This window comes from Heptranchias perlo, chromosome 11 (genome assembly GCF_035084215.1).
Source record: "Heptranchias perlo isolate sHepPer1 chromosome 11, sHepPer1.hap1, whole genome shotgun sequence".
In the NCBI taxonomy this organism is placed as follows: domain Eukaryota; kingdom Metazoa; phylum Chordata; class Chondrichthyes; order Hexanchiformes; family Hexanchidae; genus Heptranchias; species Heptranchias perlo.
In genome coordinates, this window is record NC_090335.1 from 49,942,448 (window position 1) to 49,965,108 (window position 22,661).

At 43.3% G+C, this 22,661-nt stretch overlaps 1 protein-coding gene across 6 annotated transcripts in view; it reads left to right on the top strand.

Moving 5' to 3' along the window:
* The window catches only part of spag17 (sperm associated antigen 17), a 194,506-nt gene that overhangs the window by 112,843 nt on the left and 59,002 nt on the right, over positions 1–22,661 (top strand). For all 6 annotated transcript variants that reach the window (XM_067992977.1, XM_067992976.1, XM_067992978.1 and 3 more), the window contains 6 exons: positions 1,826–2,004; positions 12,899–13,061; positions 15,215–15,423; positions 17,150–17,288; positions 19,488–19,642; positions 21,262–21,453. In XM_067992977.1, coding sequence (XP_067849078.1) covers positions 1,826–2,004; positions 12,899–13,061; positions 15,215–15,423; positions 17,150–17,288; positions 19,488–19,642; positions 21,262–21,453 — 1,037 coding nt within the window. The remainder of the gene's footprint in view (positions 1–1,825; positions 2,005–12,898; positions 13,062–15,214; positions 15,424–17,149; positions 17,289–19,487; positions 19,643–21,261; positions 21,454–22,661) is intronic.

Here is a 22,661-nt window from a genome sequence, read left to right on the forward strand (position 1 = left end):
GCGGTCCTAGACAGGGGTCTGCAGGACATTAATGCCCCCCAATTTAGCTGGGATCTTCCAGGCACCCCAGCCCTACAGCAGCCACCTGGCCCTATGGAGGCTGCCAACGTAGCAGATCCTAGGATCAGGACATCCCTCCCTCAATGGAAAAGGACCCCAGGATGGCAATGAACTGGGAAATCCAATGAACTGAAATCACATCCCACTGACAGGGCTCCAGAATTAGCCATCATCCCAGGTGAGGGCGAAAAAAAGGAAAGCTGCAGGAGATACAACTAATCCTGGGATATTTGGCTCACCCAGTTTACTGTGCATACAATGACCATTTTGAAAATAGGGACACCTGCAAATAAAGGACGCCTGATGCAAGTCCCTTAGGTGTCCCAAATTTACAGGTGGCTCAGGGGGCGAGAGAGAGAGACACTGAGTAATGAGGGATGGGGAGTCGGGAAGAGAATGGGGATGGGGGGGGTCTGGGGTGAGAGGGAGACTGGGGAATGGAGGGTCAGGGAGAGGGGGAAACTGGGCATTGGGGGTCAGGGAGAGAGTGGGACTCGGGAAGAGGTGGAGAATAGGTATGAGGGATCTTGGGTGAGAGGGAGACTGGGGAATGGAGGGTGAGGGAGAGGGGGGATGGGAGGGTCAGGGAGAGAGGGAGATGGGGTGGGGGCTTGGGGAGAGCTGGGCATTGTGGTCAGGATAGGGGGCGCGGGGCTAAAGGGAGACTAGGGATTTGTGTCAGGGGATTGAGATAGCAGCCTCAATTATAGTTGTAGATGACAATGTAGTAATAGTGTCCTTGCAAGATTTACTTAAAATGAAACAATAAGCATAATTTTCTTTTTTTAAGGGGTTATATTACATGAACAAAGAGGACATCCCAGTCTAGTTCCCTTTAGCAAGGATTAGCGGACAGGAACCACTTCCCCCATTACAATTAATGATGGATATTCTAAATAAATTGCGACCTCCTGAATTTTTTTTATATTAATTTACCAAGAAAAGTTACCATCTTGCTAGAGAATAAAACACTTTTTCACTTTACACTTAGTGACAGCATGTCATCTGTCACATTCAATAATGTTCTCCCAACATTAGCCTAGTAATGCATCTGAAACCCCAACCTCAGAATAATGCTTTGTGATGCTTCTGTACATTGCCTGTCCATATGACCAAAACTGTCGAATCAGTGCCAGTTAATATGGAAGTTGCATACGGTTGCTGCAGATATGAATTTTTTTTAAAAATCATTCTCAAGATTTGGGCTTCGCTGCCAAGGCAGGCATTTATTACCCATCCTTAGTTTCTGTGAGAAGGTGATGGGGGGCTGCCTTCTTGAACTACTGCAATCCGTGTGCTGATGGTGCTCCAGAATTTTGACCCAGCGACAACAAAGGAACGGCGATATATGTTCAAGTCAGGATGCTTTGTGACTTGGAGGTGGTGGTGTTCCCATGAACCGGCTGCCTTTGTTCTTCTAGGTGGTAGATGTTGCGGGTTTGGGAGGTGCTGCCAAAGAAGCCTTGGCGAGTTTCTGCAGTGTAATTTGTAGATAGTACACACTAGTACACTGGTGGTGGAGGGGATGTACATTTAGACCTGGAATCGAACTGAGACTTTCCAAACACAACTACAACTTCTCAGCAGCTATGGTCAAGAGGAAAAAATATTTAATCCCTCTATGTGGACTGCTTTCAAAACTTGTCTGAGAATAGAGCAGAATATTTATAACCAATTTTGCTGTACTAATTAGTGTGCTTTTAAAAAAAAATTTTGATTTTCCTGCTCGCATTTTCACATTGTTAATTTTGGTTCATATTTCAAGATATAAAAAATGAAGATACGTCTGAAGAGAGAATACTGTTGCGTCAGAGTTATCCTATCAAAACTAAAGGCTCCCAACCCTGTGAGGCAGCACGGAAATGGCCTGCCATGCAGGAGGCATCGAGAGTCATTACGCTGCAGGGAACTGTGGTAAAATACATGATGGATGGATCTACTGAGGTAATGCATTATTAACTCATTCAATTATATCTGAATAAAGCACTAAAAGCTATTTCCCAATTTTCAATTCTGCTCAGTTGAACGTAGTTGAAGTTACTTTCACAAGAGTATATTTTCCAGTTGCTTTGACAGGTGCAGGAGACTGGAAAATCTAAGTGGATCTGCACAACCTTAGTACCAAGTGTAATCTTCTACCGCGCTTTTTAAACTGGCCTAAAGTGTTCTTGCGGAAAATGAGGCAAAGATTCATTTAAATATTACAATGGATTTAAATGAAGCCGAGCATGATTTTTCATTCACTTAGGACAAGACAATGCTGGCCTTTCCCTTCATTCATCTGGACAGTGGAGCTCTGAAAGGGCCAGAGGCCTTTTATAGTATCTGTTGAGTTTGCGCCAATATTGAGGCATTTATTAATGACTTGCAAGCCTTGGTAGACTGAATGAACAGATAGATATCAGATTCTGATTTTTGCAGAGCAACATTTTGGAGGATTTCAGGTACTGTCTCTCAAGGGTTTTGGGGTCTTAATGATTCCATTAGGTCTGTTCTCTCACAGAGAATACCCAGAGGCTGGGTATTCTGCGGCGAGTGACTCACCTCCTGACTCCCTAAAGCCTTCCCACCATCTACAAGGCACAAGACAGGAGTGTGATGGAATACTCTCCACTTGCCTGGATGAGTTAGTGCAGCTCCAACAATACTCGAAGTTCGACACCATCCAGGACAAAGCAGCCCGCTTGATTGGCACCCCATCCACCACCCTAAACGTTCACTCCCTTCACTACCGGCGCACAGTGGCTGCAGTGTGTACCATCCACAGGATGCACTGCAGCAACTCGCCAAGGCTTCTTCGACAGCACCTCCCCAACCCACGACCTCTGCCACCTAGAAGGACAAGAGCAGCAGGCACATGGGAACAACACCACCTGCACGTTCCCCTCCAAGTCACACACCATCCCGATTTGGAAATATATCACCGTTTCTTCAGCGTCGCTGGGTCAAAATCCTGGAACTCCCTTCCTAACAGCACTGTGGGAGAAACTTCACTACAAGGACTGCAGCAGTTGAAGAAGGCGGCTCACCACCACCTTCTCAAGGGCAATTAGGGATGGGCAATAAATGCTGGCCTTGCCAGCGACGCCCACATCCCATGAACGAATTTTTAAAAATCAATGGTCACCAATACTTTCAATGGGATAGCAGGAGAGTGCTCCAAGTAATCTCATGATAGCAGCAAAAGAAAAATCTCTGGACTTTTCACAAGTAGGAGTAATTATGTAGACACATTGCTGGGGCACCATGCCCGGAGACACAGCCTGCAGTGAATCCATAGTGGAATTAGCAGCACTGATATGAGGGCCACCTCTCTCCAAAGAGGCACATTGTAAATGTAAGCAGCCGACCACAACACAGATCCCAGATCCTCAGATGGCAGATAGAAGTATGAAAATGGGGCAAAGGAGAGACTGTAAACTCATTAGGGGTATGCATGGGGGTGATTCCTAGTTTGCGTTTCACCAAATTGTTCAGAACCACAGGGGTTGGTATTAACGCCCCCGCAGGGGGGGTGGGGGGGGGGGTTAAAAAGTAAAAATCGCGAAACGCGACCCCAACCCCTACATACGCACCTGCCACCATTTTTACAGTTGTGGGTTGCATGGCATGCCTCTGTCCTGACTTGGAGAGGCGGGACACTTCATTATAATATTTAAATCAGGCTCCCACAATGCAATTGGAAGTCTGATTTGAATTTGACGGTTGCCGGCCAGGTTTCCCCGGGCTTAGGAAACCCAGCAGCGAGTTGGAGGCATGAGCAATCAGCTCGTGGAGGTAAGTGCTTTTTAGAGCATACCTTGTGAGCCAAGAAGAGAAGGAGTGCTCCCCCACCCCGGCCTCTCAAGCAAACAGTCTGATGATTGTGGCCTCTCCTTGCTGCCGCGAGCGTCCGACCCCCTCCTCACCCTTGCAGCCCCCTAACTTGAGCTGCCCAACCCCGACTCCCCTGTCCCGCGATCAGCCAAACCCACCCCCCGCCTCCAAGCCCTGATCTGTCCCTCCCTCCCTCCCTACTGCCAGTCTCCGACCCCGCCCCCTCACCCCCGGCCAACCAAGCCTCGGTCTTTCCCGATTGTCATCCCCAACGGTCCCCGGCTGCGGCCTTCTACCGCTATCTTTCCTGCCCAGCAGCCGGCCAACCTGTCAAGCTGGACGTCCCCAGGATGCCTGGGTTCTCTTCCACTGCCCCCCCCACCCCAGCAACCCCGCTCCCTCCCCGTAAGTATCAGGGCCATAATGGTGCATTGCATACTATTATTTCATCTGTACTTCATCATTGCAATATAAACTGGACTGCTAGTGCTAATAATATTTGTTGCATTAGATTGTTTAAGACGGTCATAGATGCCAATAGAAGTGGAGGGACTGAAAAGAATCCCAGGGTTTGGAGAATGTGGCCTTGAACTTTTAGGTGCAAAAGCAAGAGAGAGATCATATATGATGGGAGGTTTCTTGAATGTCATCTTCATAGTTCTCAACCTACTATTGACAGTTGTTAATTGTGTGATTTATATCAATGAGTGTTAATTGTATTCAGGTGATGGGTCTCAATTGGGGACTCGCTGGTATCCTTTTCATAGGCGAGCTTATCTAGGGTGTGATGTGCGTGTAAGGGGAATCTCTATGAATAAAAGCTTGGAAACAACTAAAGACTAGGCTCTAGTATTCTATCCTTCACCACATGGTTTTCCATTTATAACAATAGTGATGCTGCTGCATCTTCTTCATGTCCTGCCTCTTCTGCTCGATGGTTTCAGCCTCTGCCTCTCCATACTCCTCAAAAAAATTTTCAGAGCAAAATTGTGGGGCACAGCAGATTATGACTATTCTGGACCAGGTTCTAGTATTCTATCCTTCACCACATGGCTATCCAATTTATAACAATAGGGAGGGTTGACACCGGGCATGTATCATCACAAATGTGCAGTCGACTGCCCCAACAACTTTGGAAAAATATACAATTCTATAAAAATTGATAGCATGCTTACTCATCTGCTTGTCTCCAGTGTTGAATAAGATGAACTGAGAGGCCCTGAAACATGACCTATTTGTAACCCACCTAATGCAGCAATGTACTGCATATAGACTAACTTAGCAGAAGTCACCAATAACTCCCTGTGGCAAAAAAATTGTTACTTTCTTGAGTACTATTAGCGCAATTCTAGTTCTTGATGTGCTCTACAGCTCATTCTGTGGGAGTGTACAAAGCTCTTCCAGGGCTTTAGCAGTGAAACGAAGCCTCTGCAGACAACTGTAACAATATGTTGAGAAAATGAATGTTGTGGTCTGTAGAGACTGATCGCAGGATATCCCCGCAAGAATCTTCTCCAGGGCTGCCTGATTCTCCTGGCTTCCATGATATGATTGTCTCTTGATCATCTTCCTTTTTCTCTTCTCCTCCAACATATAGGGAGTGAAATTGGACTTTGTCGATAGCGCAAAACGGGCAATAGCAAATCAGCAGCTCATTTTCTTTTCCATTGACATCAAAGACCAACTTCACCCCGACAGAGTATGTACAAAGAAATGTCTATTGGGAATCCCAAACGGAAGCCTTGGGTGATGTTCCCCAAAATTTGCTCAGTGGAAATAGAAACTTCTAAAATATTTCAATATGAAGCCTGAAGCTCCCAAGGTGCAGCCCTGAAAAAATATTTCCAGAATCACCAAGGCAAAGAGAAGTTATTGCTACAAAAAGTTTTGGATGACTTTAGCCTTGGCAGTTCTCCTTTAAGAAACTATTTCTAACCACATCATCAGGACCTGGACGAAATGTCTGTTAAATGCAAGCATTCATTACATGGGCAGACTCTAAGGTAGAATTGAAAGGATTTAAGGCAGGTGCCGTCATCCCGACCTAAACCCATCATTTGCATTGCTGCACACGGTGGAAGGCAACCACATTTTAGTCTGGCCACCATTTCCATCAAAAAAGTTAATGGAGTGCAGCATGGACAGATCCTACATTGTATCTGGGGTCAGCCCTAAATTCCGGTCCCCTATTTCCACCCACTCGCCATATCAGAATTTCACGGCTATTCTCTGTATAATAAAATTCCCATTCACTAAAATCAATCAACTCCCTCACCAAAAAATGTTAAAGTTTTTTGAGCCACTCTAATAGTTCCTCACCCAGCCCAACCCACTATATACCCCAGAAAATTAAATTTCTAACATAATAAATACATAAATCAAAATTTCTGACAGAAGACATAAAACATACTCCAATTCCTCCAATAACTTTCCTCCACATAGGCCTTCGCTCTCTTAGGAGCTTCACACTTCCATTCTGCTCCAATCCCAGAGGTTGGATCCTTCAGCCAGGCTTTGGAACCCATTATTTTCAGGTCAACAGCGCACAAGTGACTTCAGTGCCCAAAGAATTTGCTCTCTGTGATAGTTGAGAAATTGCCACTTTTATGCCTAGTTTAAAAAAAAACTTGAGAATGCAGTCTGAGTATGCTTAAGTCTTTTAGCACTTATTTTACTACTGCCTGAGCAAGGATGCAGCTTCAGCATCTGCCACTTTGATGAATACCACCCACTTTCGACTACCTGTTACCATATCCAAAATAGCTAAGCTTTCCATCAGCAGCCAGCCAATAGGTAATTCGACTTTTATATAAAAAAAAACCAAGCAGCTGTGTAAGGAGAGAATCACTGATAACTTAAATTGAGAAGTCAAGAAAATTTTCTGCCCACTGCTTCCAGACCCAGTCGTCATCCTAAACATCAGCTCTCCCTGTAGATCCCCATACTATGCTCTGCCATCGTCCTCCCTGTTGTCCTCCCAAGTCACAGCTCTGCTCACAAACCAAGCCCCAGATTGTCTGGTCTCACCCATCCACACGCCAACCCCAGCATCCAACAATATTAATCCTCCCAACCTGAGCTCCCTGCTGCAGCCAGTAGTTTCTCTTTCATCCACACATGTTACAGCAGCTTCTGGATATTCTCTCTTCAACCAATTGTAGCATCTACATATATATTACATAGTTGGTCGCTGCCATTTGCTGCATATCCTGGGCTCTATAAAAGGTAAGAAACAGAATTTGAGTACACCAGTAAAAGGGATTTTTGTAAGAGCCATACAGAGAGCTTGAGGAACATACAGAAGACAGAGGAGACAATGGCAATGAGTGACTTATAAATAGTCAAAGAGAAAGAGAAAGTTGGCTGAGATTTTCCGCTTTGGCAGATGTCCAGAGTAAAGTTGACTTTGCATACACGGGAATTTCCCAGGCTCAACTTCATTAGTATGTTTCAAGTAGACTCCCAGTATGATTTCCAAAGGAGAGTGCAAAATAGCTACTGCAGGCCTCAATATCTGCAGCAGCTGAGTGGGGATGGCTGCCTGCAGGGCAGTATTACCAGAGGCTTCGTCTTTTAAAGAAAATTCACATTTTGTTGGGCACTCCTGGAGGTGGGATTAAAATTTTAATGGGCTTTCTGCCACCATTTAGCAATATTGGACACCAGCAACATGCTGGCATTATTTGCATTTAGCATTGCTATGCTGGTACAGTAATAGGAAATATGACACATGGACCTAGAAATTGGTTCGCACCCAACTACAAATGGCCTCGCCAAATCTGATGATCAAGAGGACCGTGCGAAATTGGTCCTCTTGCATCATCAGGATGCGACCGATGTCACGGGTACGCCAGTCGAGCCCCAAAAGGCCGTGTGCTGGATGCGAAGAAGACAAAGATCAGCCAGAGGGAAAGCCAGCACCGGACCTACCTTCAAGGAAGCTGGGGTGGGGGGGGAGGAGATTGTGAGGGGGGCAAGTGGTGGCCGGCAGCAGTCCGTACTTTTAATGTGGAGCCAGGCGAAGTACTCCTGCTTGTCCTGGATCCACATTCAGGTAAGTACTTACTTTTTTGGTGGCAGCCTCGAGTGGTCCCTTTAAAGACCACTGGTTTGGCTTCTGTTCGCCTGAGAAAAGCAACCACAGCAAAAACGGCGCATGCTGCGGTCAGTTGCAATCCAGTTTAAAAAAAGAGACCTGCAATTGGCGTTAGGCCCCTGATTTGCATAGACAATGGGCATAACACCTGTTTCAGGCAGGCGCCTTGGACGACTACAGAGCACCCTAACCAATATGGTGTGTGGCGCATACCCAGCGCAGAATGAGCGCACGCCGTATTGGACCCTTCAAACAAGAAATGCATGATCCAATTTCTAGGCCACGAAGGCTCTCCATCATTACCGGCTGCTTTGAATATTCCCCCCATATTTGGGCTGTTGTTAATTTGATACAAAAGGAATTAGTGGGAGAGAAGCAGAGACTACTACAACAAGAGAGGCACAATTTGTTTAGGTCCGTGAACAACATAAGAACATAAGCACATAAGAGGTCGGAGCAGGAGTAGGCCATTTGGCCCTTTGAGCCTGCTCCACCATTCAATGAGATCATGGCTGATCTGATTCTAGCCTCAACTCCACTTTCCCGTCTGTTCCCCATATCCTTTGACTCCCTTGCTGATCAAAAATTTGTCTAACTCAGCCTTGAATGACTTAGCCTCCACCGCTCTTTGGGGCAAAGAATTCCAAAGGTTCACAACCCTCTGAGAGAAGAAATTTCTCCTCATCTCCATCTTAAATGGGCGACCCCTTATTCTGAGACTTTGCCCGCTAGTTCTAGATTCCCCCATGAGGGGAAACATCCTCTCAGCATTTACCCTGTCAAGCCCCCTCAGATCTTATGTTTCCCTTATGTTTCAATAAGATCTCCTCTCATTCTTCTAAACTCCAGTGAGTATAGGCCCAACCTGCTCAGTCTTTCCTCATAAGAAAACCCTTCTATACCCTGAATCAACCTAGTGAACCTTCTCTGAACAGCCTCCAATGCAAGTATATCCTCCCTTAAATAAGGGGACCAATTCTGTACGCAGTACTCTAGATGTGGTCTCACCAGCACCCTGTACAGTTGTAGCAAGACTTCCCTACTTTCATACTCCATCCCCCTTGAAATAAAGGCCAATATTCCATTTGCCTTCCCAATTACCTGCTGCACCTGTATGCTAACTTCATGTGTTTCATGTACGAGGACACCCAAATCCCTCTGTACTGCAGCATTCTGTAGTCTTTCTCCATTTATATAATATTTTGCTTTTTTATTATTCCTACCAAAGTGGATGACTTCACATTTTCCCACATTACACTCCATCTGCCAAATTTTTGCCCACACGCTTAACCTAGCGATATCCCTTTGTGTCCTCCTCACAACTTACTTTTCCACCTATCTTTGTATCATCAGCAAATTTGGCCACGGTACACTCACTTCCTTCATCCAAGTCATTGATATAGATTGTAAATAGTTGAGCCCCAGCACTGATCCCTGCGGCACCCCACTAGTTACAGATTGCCATCCTGAAAATGACCCCTTTATCCCGACTCTCTGTTTTCTGTTACTTAGCCAATCCTCTATCTGTGCTAATATATTACCCCCAACCCATGAGCTCTTACCTTGTTCAATAACCTTTTATGTGGCCCCTTATCGAATGCCTTTTGGAAATCCAAATATACTACATCTACTGGTTCCCCTTTATCCACCCTGCTTGTTACTCCCTCAAAGAACTCCAATAAATTTGTCAAACACGATTTCCCTTTCATAAAACTATGTTGACTCTCCTTGATTTTATTTTGAGTCTCTAAATGACCTGCTACTGCTTCCTTAATAATCTATTCTAGCATTTTCCCAATGACAGATGTTAGGCTTATTGGCTTTCTGTCTCCCTCCTTTCGTGAATAGGGGCGTTACATGCGGTTTTCCAATCTGCTAGGACCTTTCCAGAACCTAGTGAATTTTTGAAGATTAGAGCCAATGCATCTACTATCTCTGTAGCCAATTCTTTTAAGACCCTCAGATGCAAGCCATCGAGTCCAGGGGACTTGTCAGCCTGCAGACCAATTAGTTTGCCTAGTACTTTTTCTCGAGTGATAGTGTTTGTTTTTAGATCCTCCCTCCCCTTTGCCCCTTGATTATCTACTATTATTGGTTTGCTTTTATCTGTTCAATGCCTCTGCCATTTCCTTGTTTTCCATTATTTCCCCAGTCTCATCCTCTCAGGGACCTATACTTTAGCTACTCTCTCCCTTTTTATATACTTGTAAAAGCTCTTACTGTCAGTTTTTATGTTTCTTGCTAGTTTACTCTCATAATCTATTTTCTCCCTCTTTATTTTTTTAGTCCTCCTTCACTGGTTTCTAAAGTTTTCCCAATCTTCGGGCTTACCACTAATCTTCGCCACGTTGTATGCCTTTTCTTTTAACTTGATACCATCCTGAACTTCCTAGTTAGCCATGGTTGGTACACTCTTCTCGTGGAATCTTTCCTCCTTACTGGGATATATTTTTGTTGAGAGTCATAAAATATCTTTATAAATGTCTGCCACTGCTTATCCACAGCCATACCTTCTAATCTGTTTTCCCAGTCCACTTTAGCCTCATGCCATTGTAATTGCCCTTATTTAGGTTTAATACAGTAGCTTCGATCCAAGATCCTCACTCTCAAACTGGATGTGAAAGTCTGTCATATTATGATCACTGTTTCCTGAGGGATCCTTTACTTTGAGGTCATCAGTGAATCCTGTCTCAGAACCCATTACCAGATCTAAAATGGCCTGTTCACTGGTTGGTTCCACAACGTATTGTTCTAAGAAATAGTCCCGAATACACGTTGGTTATTATTACCCCTATCTCTTCCCTGTATTGCTTCCTAGTCCTTTCTCTTCAACATTCTGAATTTCCCCCCACCTGTACCCTCCCCCCCCCCCCCCCCCATTTAGTTTAAAGCACTATCTATCGTCCTAGTTATTCAGTTCGCCAGAACACTGGTCCCAGCATGGTTCAAGTGAAACCCGTCCTGACGCAACATCTCTCTTTCCTCTGTACTGGTACCAGTGCCCCATGAATCGAAACTCACTTCTCCCACACCAATCTTTGAGCCACACATTCATCTCTCTGATCTTATTTATCCTATGCCAATTTGCTCGTGGCTCAGGTAATAATCCAGAGATTATTACCTTTGTGGTTCTGCTTTTTAATTTAGTCCCTAGCTGCTCATACTCTCTCAGCAGAACCTTTTTCTTAGTCTTACCCATGTCGTTGGTATCTACGTGGACTACGGCAACTGGATCCTCCCCCGCCGACTCCAAGTTCTTCTCCAGCCCAGAGGAGATGTCCTTAACCCTGGCACCGGGTAGGCAATACAGTCTTCGGGACTCACGCTCTTGGCTGCAGAGAACAGTATCTATCCCACTAACTATACTGTTGCCTACTACTATCACCTTCCTTTTTACTCCCCCCGCTTGCATGGCCTCCTGTACCATGGTGCCGTGGTCAGTTTGCTCATCCTCCCTGCAGTCCTTGCTCTCGTCCACACAACTTGCAAGAACCTCATAACTGTTAGACAAGTGCAAGGGCTGAGGCTCCTCCAGTGCTACCTCCTGGATCCCTGTACCTCCCTCACTCGCAGTCACACTCTCCTGTCCCCGACCACGGGCCAAATCTAAAGTATTTAGTCCAAGGGGTGTGACTGCCTCCTGGAACAAAGAGTCCAGGTAACTTCCTCCCTGATGTATCACAAAGTCTGCAGCTTGGATTCCAGCTCCTCAACTCTGAGCCAAAGATCCTCGAGCTGCAGATGTGGTCACCCCGGACAATACTGCCCAGTAGCTCCCACATGTTGCAGCTGCAACACATCTCCTGCCCTGCCATATCTATAGTATTTATTTAATTAATTACGTCATTGTCAATCAAATTATTTATAATTTTGATCTAAGTACTAACCTCATTTAATTTATTTAATTAAGTTTAGTTAATTATAAATTTAGTTATATGCTATTTGGTTTTACTGTAACTTAGCCCACAGTCTTAAGAAAAAGAAATACTCACCACCAATCACCCACCTGCTTTACCTGTGATGTCATTCTTTGATTTTTATCAGAAAGCGGTTGGTCGGCTCTTGTTCTGGTGAACTCTCACTCTCACTCTGCACTGTTTTTATCCCCGCTCCGCTCTCACTGTTTCCCACCGCTCTGGTGAACTCTCGCTCTCGCTCCGCTCTGTTTTTATCCCCACTCCGCTCTCACTGTTTCCCACCGCTCTGGTGAACTCTCGCTCTCGCTCCGCTCTGTTTTTATCCCCACTCCACTCTCTGTTTCCCACCACTCTGGTGAACTCTCACTCTCGCTGTGAGCTGCTTTTATCCCCACTCCGCTGTCACTGTTTCCCATCGCTCTGGTGAATTCGCACTCTCGCTGTTTTTATCCCCGCTCCGCTCTGACTATTTCCTGCCGCTCTGGTGAACTCTCGCTCTTGTTCTGCACTGTTTTTATCTCCGTTCCGCTCTGACTATTTCCTGCCGCTCTGGTGAACTCTCGCTCTTGTTCTGCGCTGTTTTTATCTCCGTTCCGCTCTGACTATTTCCTGCCGCTCTGGTGAACTCTCGCTCTTGTTCTACGCTGTTTTTATCCCCGCTCAGCTCTGACTATTTCCTGCTGCTCTGGTGAACTCTCGCTCTTGTTCTGCGCTGTTTTTATCCCCGCTTCACTCTCGCTGTTTCCTGTCGCTCCCGTTAGGAAATCAACAAATATATATTTACTATAATGTTACACTTGTGTGTAAATTATGCTGACATGTCCACTGTATCGATGGATCTTCCTGTAAATGCAAATGTTTTTTTTAAAAAACTGCATTGGTATGTAGAGAGGTGTATGACTACAGCTAGAAGATAATTTCCAGTGAGTAATGTAAATATTATATCTTTATTGTAAGTACAGTAGTTTAATATATTTCACAATGCCTGTTTTGCTATTTTTTTTCCTAGATTCTGTTTGCTGATGGAACTGTGAGCAAAAGTCCAGATTCAGGTCCTGTCCCCATTCCCCAACCACCCACAGTGGCAAACAGCCAGCCTGATCCTGATCCTCAAGAACTAAAGGATGAAAATGAACTAAAACAAGACCCCAGTGAAGAAGGAAGTAAGAAAGGTAACAAGGGAAAAACCGTTTGTGTGACTGACGGAGAACATATCCTGAGCTAAGTACCTGAATGCAAGGTATCAGTTATTTTCCACACACCCGATGGCCTCACCAAATACCACTTTGTTGCTTGAGCAGTCACTGCTTGTAAAAAATATATTTGCACTTAGCAGTACCTGTCAAATCTCCAATTTATACAAGTACAGAATGTAAGCACTTCCACTGTATGGAAAGACATTTTTCACTTTCAAAAAATATATATGCTGTTACTCATCAGAGACAGTAAAAAGTTTCAAAAGATAGTTGATGAGTATGATCTTTGTTTCTTGAATTTAAATCAAAGTAAGTTAACTTTATAAAGGAGTAAACACCTTTATTAATGAACTTGAGAGTGGGGCAAGGAAGAGTCAGAGGTCACAGAAGATCATTTCAGCAGGAAAAGAAAGCACGATGGCTTTGTGATGCAGGTTTATCACTTTTTGTTAGAAAGAAGCTGGCAAGTTACTTTGTCTCTCCACTTGCCAAAGCGGGGGAGTGACTTACAATGGGCCATTTGGTGAGTGAATTTTGAGGTCCTGGTACTCTCTTCTACAGCAGCAGGATAGTACTGAGCACAGTCCCACGATACATTGATATGTATGCCGTTGTCAGGGTGCATTTATTTTGTCTTTCAATTTTCTCTCCTCCTCTCCTGAAGGTACTGGATGTGGTTCCGCAGGCATTGGCAGCTCTCCACTACCTGATCTGAATCAACCATTCCTCATGTGTGATCCTAGACAGAGGCCACAAAAATCCCAGGGCCTTCTGATGCATTCCTGCTGTGAGACCCAGGCTGCACTGCCAATATATGCAGGGCTTTGTTTGGATGGAACCTCCGTCTGCACCACACAAGGTCACCGGTGTCAGAAGTGGTGTGGCTGAGGGGAAGGGACTTGTGAACCAAATGTTTCCTCAACCCTGGCCTTGGAATCTGCCAGTAGGCTGGTACACTAAGTGAGAGAAAGCTTACCAGTCTGCTGGCCATTGGAAGTGGGGTCCACCTAGGGGTCTGAACCTGGGACTTGGCTTGCACCCCCAAATAATTTGCTGCATTTTTTCATTTTTAACCCCCTTATTAAGGGGGCTGATGGACCCTAATTTTTACTGCTCTGCGCCGGTGACCCAGGGTCATGCAGATAAGGGAACACCCCCCTGCTCTTGCATGTTGTGGCAGGGTCAGGGGTGGAAGTTCCCCATGAGCAGATCCGAGCTCTTACACTGGGACCAAAGGCCCACAAATGTTTGGGGCCTTGAATGGCAGCAGACTTTTTAATATTGGCAGGATCGCAGCCGAGCCCAAAACTGTCCTCACCCAACATCCACTTTCATGCAATTTCCAACAAGAGTCATTGGATAGTGAGCAGGACTGAGGATCCTGTTTGATTTTTCCAATCCCTAGTGCAGGGCCGCTGAGGTCAACTACAATGCCAGCTGAGATCAGCTAACTCAGACCTTCTAAGTCTCCAGTGCTTAGTAACAATCTATGGTGCATTTTTAAAAACACAGCAACCCCCTAATTGGTGCCAGTTACATTATTATATTTATACAAAAAGCATCACCTAAACATCAGTGACATAAAATAATTTTTGCAAATATCATATGAAAGAAAGGATTCGCAGTGTTGGGAGGACTCCTATAGGGCTGATAATGTGATGGTAGTCCTTATGGATTTACTGAAGCACATCTGGCTCCCAAGACCAGTGGACTTAGCACAGCCCAATGCAGCTGACCAGTGTGAAAGGCTGTGCATAATCTGCACATTTATTAGGTCTGTGAAAATTATTCAAATTGAAGGTCATCCCCATAATGCGACTGGATCAACTGAAAAATTTTCTAGTCGCACAGCCTACTGTAAAAAAAGATTAAAAATTTCACTGACTGGCTAGTCTCCCTTCTCTTCCCTTACCAGTGCTACCTTCTCTTGCTGGAAAACATCAACAGGCAGCCTGCAATCCTTCACTGACTCCTAGTGCATGAAATTGCACTCCCTTCCCCCGGTCCTCCCAGCATGTAATGAATGATGCACCAGAAATATATTAAAATGAGCGGGTCTTCCACTATCACGAAATATTGTTGTTGAACAGATGTTTCTGGGTTTCACACCATTTATTTGTTTCTTTAAGGAAAGCATGGTCATAGAAATAATTCTGCACCAAATGCTAGTGAACCTCCTGCAGTGCAAACCCAGCCATCAGAAGCTCCACCAGAACCTGAACCCGGTACGTGGATAACTACCACACCAACAGGTTTAACTATAGGAACAAAAGGCATGGAAATGTTGGATCTAAAACCCATCTTAGTCTATAAAGCCACAGATCCAGGAACTGGAGAAGTAAGTACAGTATATTTATTATGTATTTATATTTTTAATATTTCTGCTTTTGTCTCCAGACCTGAGCTTCCCTACATCCCTATTTCCACCTCTCTAACTTGCTCTGCTTGTTTACTACTCCCTCTATACTTTCTCAGTGTTCTTTATATTTATTAAGATGCAGAAGCAAATTAACAGTCAGTACATCATATCAGATTCAGTAAAACATATAACTAGACTACTGTTGCAGGCTCTGTTGTGTATATGGCTAAGCAAGGTTTAACTGAACTAGTATAAAGCCAGTACTGTGTTGTGTTTTCTGTTACATCTACAGGTACAACTAAATGACCTGCTTACTATGATTTACAGATTATTCTATTGTTAGGACAAGGGTTCTTATTTATAACTTACACCTCAAATCAATAAGGTTCTTAAATGTTGAGTATCAGGTAGCACCAATTTATTAAAAGTATACAGCACATGTAATATTACTGAAACATACACTTAAACAGTACTTACAACTGAACCTTACTGGTTTAGTGGAGGGACTCAAGCGTGTTACAGTTCTGAGCTTAGTATCTTAGGCCTTTAATACTCATTGTAAACAGCCAGTTTTATGCATTTCTCTTACTCCCTCCACATGACAATCCACACAATTCTGCATTATATAGTTATATAATTGTTAAAATACAACTCCATATAAGGAGAATTTAATTGACTTCTCCCTTATCAATAACCTTTGTTTTCTTTTCTACACAGACCGGTACAACTCCTTTACTTTGTTATCTTACTGGTGGTTTTACTCTTGTTACATATAATTGCTAACCAACCAAGTGAAGCTTTAATTAAAAGTCTGGCTTTCATTCGTTATCATTCCTTACCAGTCAATGTCCTTTTCTTTTACAGAAACCCCATTTAAAAAGGATGATGTGTACCCAGATGTTTTCCTTTGCAGAACTAACTGTTTTTCCACAATGTTATCAAATGATTCAATGGCTGTCTTTAATTAAACCTCTTATTACTTCATCCTGAAATTGACCATTGCTGCAGGGTCAGATTTGGCTCAATAGTCAAGTAGTACTTTAAATTGACTTCTATGTCCCTGCTTAACAGGCAAAAGCTAAAGGTTAACATTACTACAATATAAAGAAATCAATAGTAGTATAACATTAATAGGTTTCAGGACAGTCTGATTAACTCTTTCCTTACACTATCTGACAACAATACTTATGGTTTTAGCTGGCACACACAAACAAAGGACTTGGAATTAGAAAATACTGACTGAAAAAGGACCACCTTAGGGGTTTCATCATATTTATATATCAGGCTGTGCTTAGCTTTTGATCAAACTAGGATGGTCCATGAGATGGTTTCCTTCCCCAACAGTACCTTCCATCTTCCAGACATTAATAACTGCTTTAGTTTATCTATTGTCTATGGCATAATCAACTTGTTGATCATTATATTTAGTGTGCAATTTCATACCTGTTAATGATTTTGTGAACTTTATTCCTGGTACTAAGCTAAAATATCTCTTGACTATTTTAAAAAGCTCAATTCCTACAAACTTAATATTTATTGTAGCCTTTTGGAATCTTATATTTCTGACATTCTTAACATTTCAATCTATCTATGCTATTAAAAGGCACAATTAGTGTCAATTGCCATGTTTATCCTGTGGGGAAAATGGCAGTGAGGCACAGGAATCTATTCCACAAACTAAATATCATATGGTGTTGCAATACAGGTAATGATTACAAGACAGGACAAGGTGGTTACTGTCTTTGGGAATGACAACACTATAGTGGAACATGCTGATGGAACCAGGATTACGACCATCTTTCAGGATATCACAATCCCATACTGCGAGGTGCAATATGAAACTGGTAAGAAAATGGGATATCTAACTCTTATCATGACCTCAGTTCGTCAGAAAATCCTTTTGCATTTTTACCCAACATTGATATGTTACCATGGCATATTTGTGAAAATAACTATGCATTTCTGCTATACTGTAGTATTTACAGTCCAATAGCTCAAGTGCTTGAATACTTAAGTTCATTAAGGGCAGGAACACTGTCACCCAAACTTTCTTTGTCTCTGCTGGATGACTTACTTCAGCTGTCAGTCAGACAGCAAAATGTCAAACCATGCAATAGTGTAACGTTCACCATCAGGAAGGGAAAAACTAGCATTGTTCAGCTTGTCCTTCTGGAATTCTGCTTCCCAGTACTTATTTAGAAACCCGAGGGCTACAGTTTTCCAGCTTCTCTAGTAGAGAAAGATCTGGGTGAAGTGCATGAATGACAAGAATTAGAAGTTTGTTCATTGTACATTTGTACAATTTGTTTTGAGCAACATGATAAATTAATTCACAGAAGATCAATAAAAGCAAAATATTAGTGGCCCAGATTTTGCTGGAGCAGGGCATCTCGCAGCATGCCCTGTTGTTAGACTTGTTTGTGCATGTTTTTGCCCCCAAAGTTGCTGGAAGTACTGGAAGCTGATAACGGCACGACGAAGGCAACATGGCATTTGAGACCTTGGTGAACAACGGGACAAATGGTGCATCTCCTTAACAAATGGGTTTAAAGGATTGAGAAATAAACAGCTTATGGACTGAGAAGAAGGGTGCATTAAAGTGGGTGAATTCAATGTCAATTCAAGTACAAAAAGAGAAATAAAGAGTGGAAAGGAAAGATTAGATTAAAGGAGAGAGAAAAAAACAACAGAAAGGAAAAGTAAGAAAAAAATGTAAAATTTAAAATTTGACATTATTAAAATCTCCAACAGTTCACAACCTGAAGGAATGAGACTCCACACTTTTAATCGTTCACTTTCTAGGCAAGAGAGGTTGATTGGCAGTTATTAACAATTATCACGTCGTTTAGAGTACTTATGTTATTAATTACTAGACTTAACTTTTTGTGGCGAGTTTAATGGGCGATTAATGTGCAAATGCAACAACTGCATGAAATCACGTGGAGATTAAGGGCAAGATGCCGTTTTCATGAAGTTAACGGCGGAGAGGCGCAAATCAGCCAGCAACTTGTGGCGATTCGTAATTCACAGGATATCGCTTCCTTGCTGCAAGTTGCTGGCCGATTTGTACATTAATAACGTCGTGTGTCGTTCACACGCAGTTATTTTTTCAGGCAAATTCGGGGCCATCATATTTTTGTGTCTGAAAATAAGCTAGTGTTCTCAGTCTATGACAGAATGAAGTCTTTAGGGCTGATTTTAACTCGGTGATGCATCGGGTAGGAGGGGCCAGGATAGGCAAGAAGCCTCCACGACGTCATCGGCATGAGGCCTAGGCAATTTTAATTCCCAGGCCTACTTAACACTAGCTTATTTTCAGACGCACGTTGACTGACGGGCTGCCCTCCCAATTGCGTCACGAATCCAGCAAATAGGCCACCTGTCACACATAATTTCCAGTGTAACTCACGAGGCGTATTTAAAGCGGGGATGCACCTCTTAAAGTGAGATTGCACCCCTGCTTGCATTTTTAATTTCTGCACTCTTGAAGACATCCTGACTGCTGCATTGAGAAGAAGATCTGCCCCCTGCTTTCTTGGTACCTCCTTGGAGATCCTAATGGACAAAATCTGGGCGAGGATGGAGCGACTATTCCCCAGAAACCACAGGAATGCCCCCAACGTCACAATGAAGCTGGCTTGTATGAAGGTGACTGAAAAACTAAGTGCCACCAGCATTACCCCCAGGTCCTGCATTTAATGCAGAAAGAGGTTCAATGATCTTACAAGAGCATCAAGGATGAGTACAGCTCACAAGACTATGAAAGATACTGGATGCTGGAATCCCACTGAGATGCTGATTGACCCCCTGACCCAGGAAAATGGGTCGGAGTTGGGGCAGATACAGAAGGGCAAGTGGAAGTCCCACCCCACTGGAAATCCACCCCCAAAGAGGATAATCTCCCCCCATCCCCACCCCCAAAACCTATAAACCCATAAGATCATTTTTAACCATGTTTAGAATCTGAGAACGATTCTGATCTTGAATTATATTTAAACGCAAGTGCAGCTACACTCCTTAAATGGTTGTGTATTTTTTCACAGAGGAAATCTCACATAAAGTGACTAGGCACATTAAGTGCATAAAGGTGGAGTGCGTGGGATTTGCCACTGTTTTAATGAACTGGAAAGACTGCACATGTTGTGCAGTGTTTGGGAACGGTACAACCATCATCGCCAAACCACAGGGAATGTACCAGGTAACATGGCAACAATGTTCATTTTTTGTTTTGTTTTTTAATGGGAACATTTAACCAAAGCATTATTCAGTTATACAGCTTGTTTTAGGTCCATACTTTGGTACACCCAGAAGTTTGTTATTTATGAAAAGGATAGACAATGGTATGTGCACAGTAGTTGCAGTGCTTTAAATAATTAATTCATGGTTGCCTTTTATCTGTAATCTCAGTTTATTTGAAAAATCAAGTGATGAGGATATGCTTGATTTTTTCTGAACTGTTCAAAAGAAGACTAAAGGATGCATTGCAGCCAATCTTGAAATTTCTGGAAAGATGGGATAATGTCATGGCTGCACTTAGAGCTTCTTTAATAGTAAAATTGTATCATTAGTCATACAGACTGTCCTCTGGTGTGTTTGCAATAATGTATGTGTAAAAGGGGAAAGAACAGCCAAAAAGACTGTGACCTACAAATTCATTGATGCCGTGGCCGTTTTATAGACATAAAATAGCACCTGGCATCCAATATAGTGGGCGACATGCGCGCATGCATTCCATGCCAGATGTGCACCGCCCGCAATATTGGGAAAAGCTCCTGCACAATCATATACAAATGGGGGACCTAATGTATGTTTCAGGCCCTTTGCAAAACTTGTTAGGACTGACCACAGCATGCAACGTGCGTGCTGCGGTCAGTATTCTCAGACACTTGGCAACCAAACCAGCGGCCCTTAAAGGGATCACTGGAGGCTACCTCCTGAAAGGTAAATTGTAACTTTTTTTTACTTACCTTACTGTGGAATGAGAGGAACACATTAAATTTTCAGGTAGTTACCAGTGATCACACGCCCCTCTCCCAATTGCCTCCATCCCTGTTTCAGGTCCCCTTTGCAAAATCCATTAGTGACTGACCGCAGCATGTGCCATGCATGATGTGGTCAGTATTCGCAGGCACTTGACAACCAAACCAGCAGTCCTTAAAGGCACCGCTGGAGGCAGCCTCCAGAAAGGTAAGTTTTTAGTTTTACTTACCTCATTTTGGAGCCGGGAGGTGCAGGAGTGCTCTTCCTAGCTCCACATTAAAATCAGTGCCAGCCGATCTTGCTTCTCTGGATCGGTGAGCTGTCTTTGGGGCCACGACAGACGCCTGTAGCTTGCCGATAATAAACAAATGAGGCCGATATACCAATTTCCCTTGGTTCTGTTACCCGCCTCATTACGCCAATGTAGCCTTTCTAGGCCTGTGTTTCAGTTGTATTGCTATGTAATGTCAGCATAGTATCAGACGTGATCCAGATAACAGAGGAAAATTCAGCACCACAGTTGGTTGTATATCAACAATGCAAATTTTATGTTTTCTTTCAAATAGTGTTTTTTGAGGGGTTTTGTACCTTAAATTCCCCAAATGTGCCCCATTTTAAGTGCATATCAGAGTGCCTATTGCATAAGTATATTTCTGCTTAATGGTTTAATCAAATGGAGTCCTGAAATCCTTTTATATAGATTAACTGTAATTAAATTAACTAGTAGATGTAAATTGATGGTGCTCTGGGTAAAACAAAGTTTCTTATCGGACAGAAAAAATTAAAGAAACTGAAATCTCTATTGAGATTGCTTTGAATCTGCTATTTGCATTTCAGGTTTTTCCAGCAAGTGTTGGGTGCCTTTTAATTGATCAGGATGGCTGTGCCATGTACACATCAGGAACAAATCATGATGTCCTGACACCCCCTACTATCAGCGATATGGAACTGCAACCTGGTGCCTATTTTATGAAATATACCTCACCGGTCATCTGTGAGGTTATGGATCCTGAGAAAAATTATTTCCAGGTGATGCAGTATACAATTTGTAATTTGTACAATAGTTCACCTATTCATCCAGGTTTTTTTCCCCCTGCTCCCACCACATAAAATAAATATGGACATTCAGTCCAGCTGATGATACAGGTTGAAATTCTTGAAAAAGGAACAAAAGAAACAAAATTAATAAAATATCTATATATGACAGAAATATAATTCATTATAATTAAACATGGTTACGGAGAGGCGGACAATTGCACCTTATCATGGCAGTGTTGTATTTACATTAATATCAAGTAACTCTTTGCAATTTTCTGATAGTTCCCTAGATATTACTTGCACACATAAAAGGTAATTTTACATGACCACGTTGCTGGCAGGAAGCCTTGCCTACCAGCAGTGCATTTCAGAAATTCAGGTACGCAGTATCCATTTTCTTCAATCAGTGGTTGGAAAACCGTGGGCAGTGCAAATCTAAATTTCCAATTTACCCCTATAATGAAATCCAACTTTTATCTTTCCTATTCTTTTGTGCTTAAGACAGACAGTAATGAGATCTACGTAGGTGCTAAGATGTCAAAATATGCATTCCCCATTTCTACAACTATGATCTATTGCTAAAGCAGCAGCTTGCATTTCTATTGTGTTCATCACATGCAGGAAGATGTCACATTAGGAAGAAAAGAAACAACGGATGTTGAATAGGAAGGGAAATGGGAAAAATGGAGAGTGGGGAACAAAAGGGTTGGTTGAAGAGAGGGTTTTGATGATGTTTTTGAAGCAGGGAGCGAGCTGGCAAGGTGGAGGGAACTATACAGGGAATTCAGAGGGCAAGACTAGGCTGGATATTCTGTGACGTGTGGCTCATCTCCTGACTCCCCAAAGCCTTGCAACCACCTACAAGGCATAAGTCAGGAGCGTGATGGAATACTCTCCAATTGCCTGGATGAGTGCAGCTGCAACTACAGTGAGGAAGCTCAACATCATCCAGGACAAAGCAGTCCGCTTAATCGGACGCATTGTGGCTGCAATGTGTACTATCTACAGGATGCACTGCAGCAAGTCACTAAGGCTTCTTCAGCAAACCCGTGACCTCCACCAACTAGAAGGATAAGGACAGCAGGTGCGTGGGAACATCATCATCTCCAAATTCCCCTCAAGTCATTCACCATCCCGGCTTGGCCATATATCAATGTTCCTTCATTGTCGCTGGGTCAAGACCCTGGAACTCCCTACCT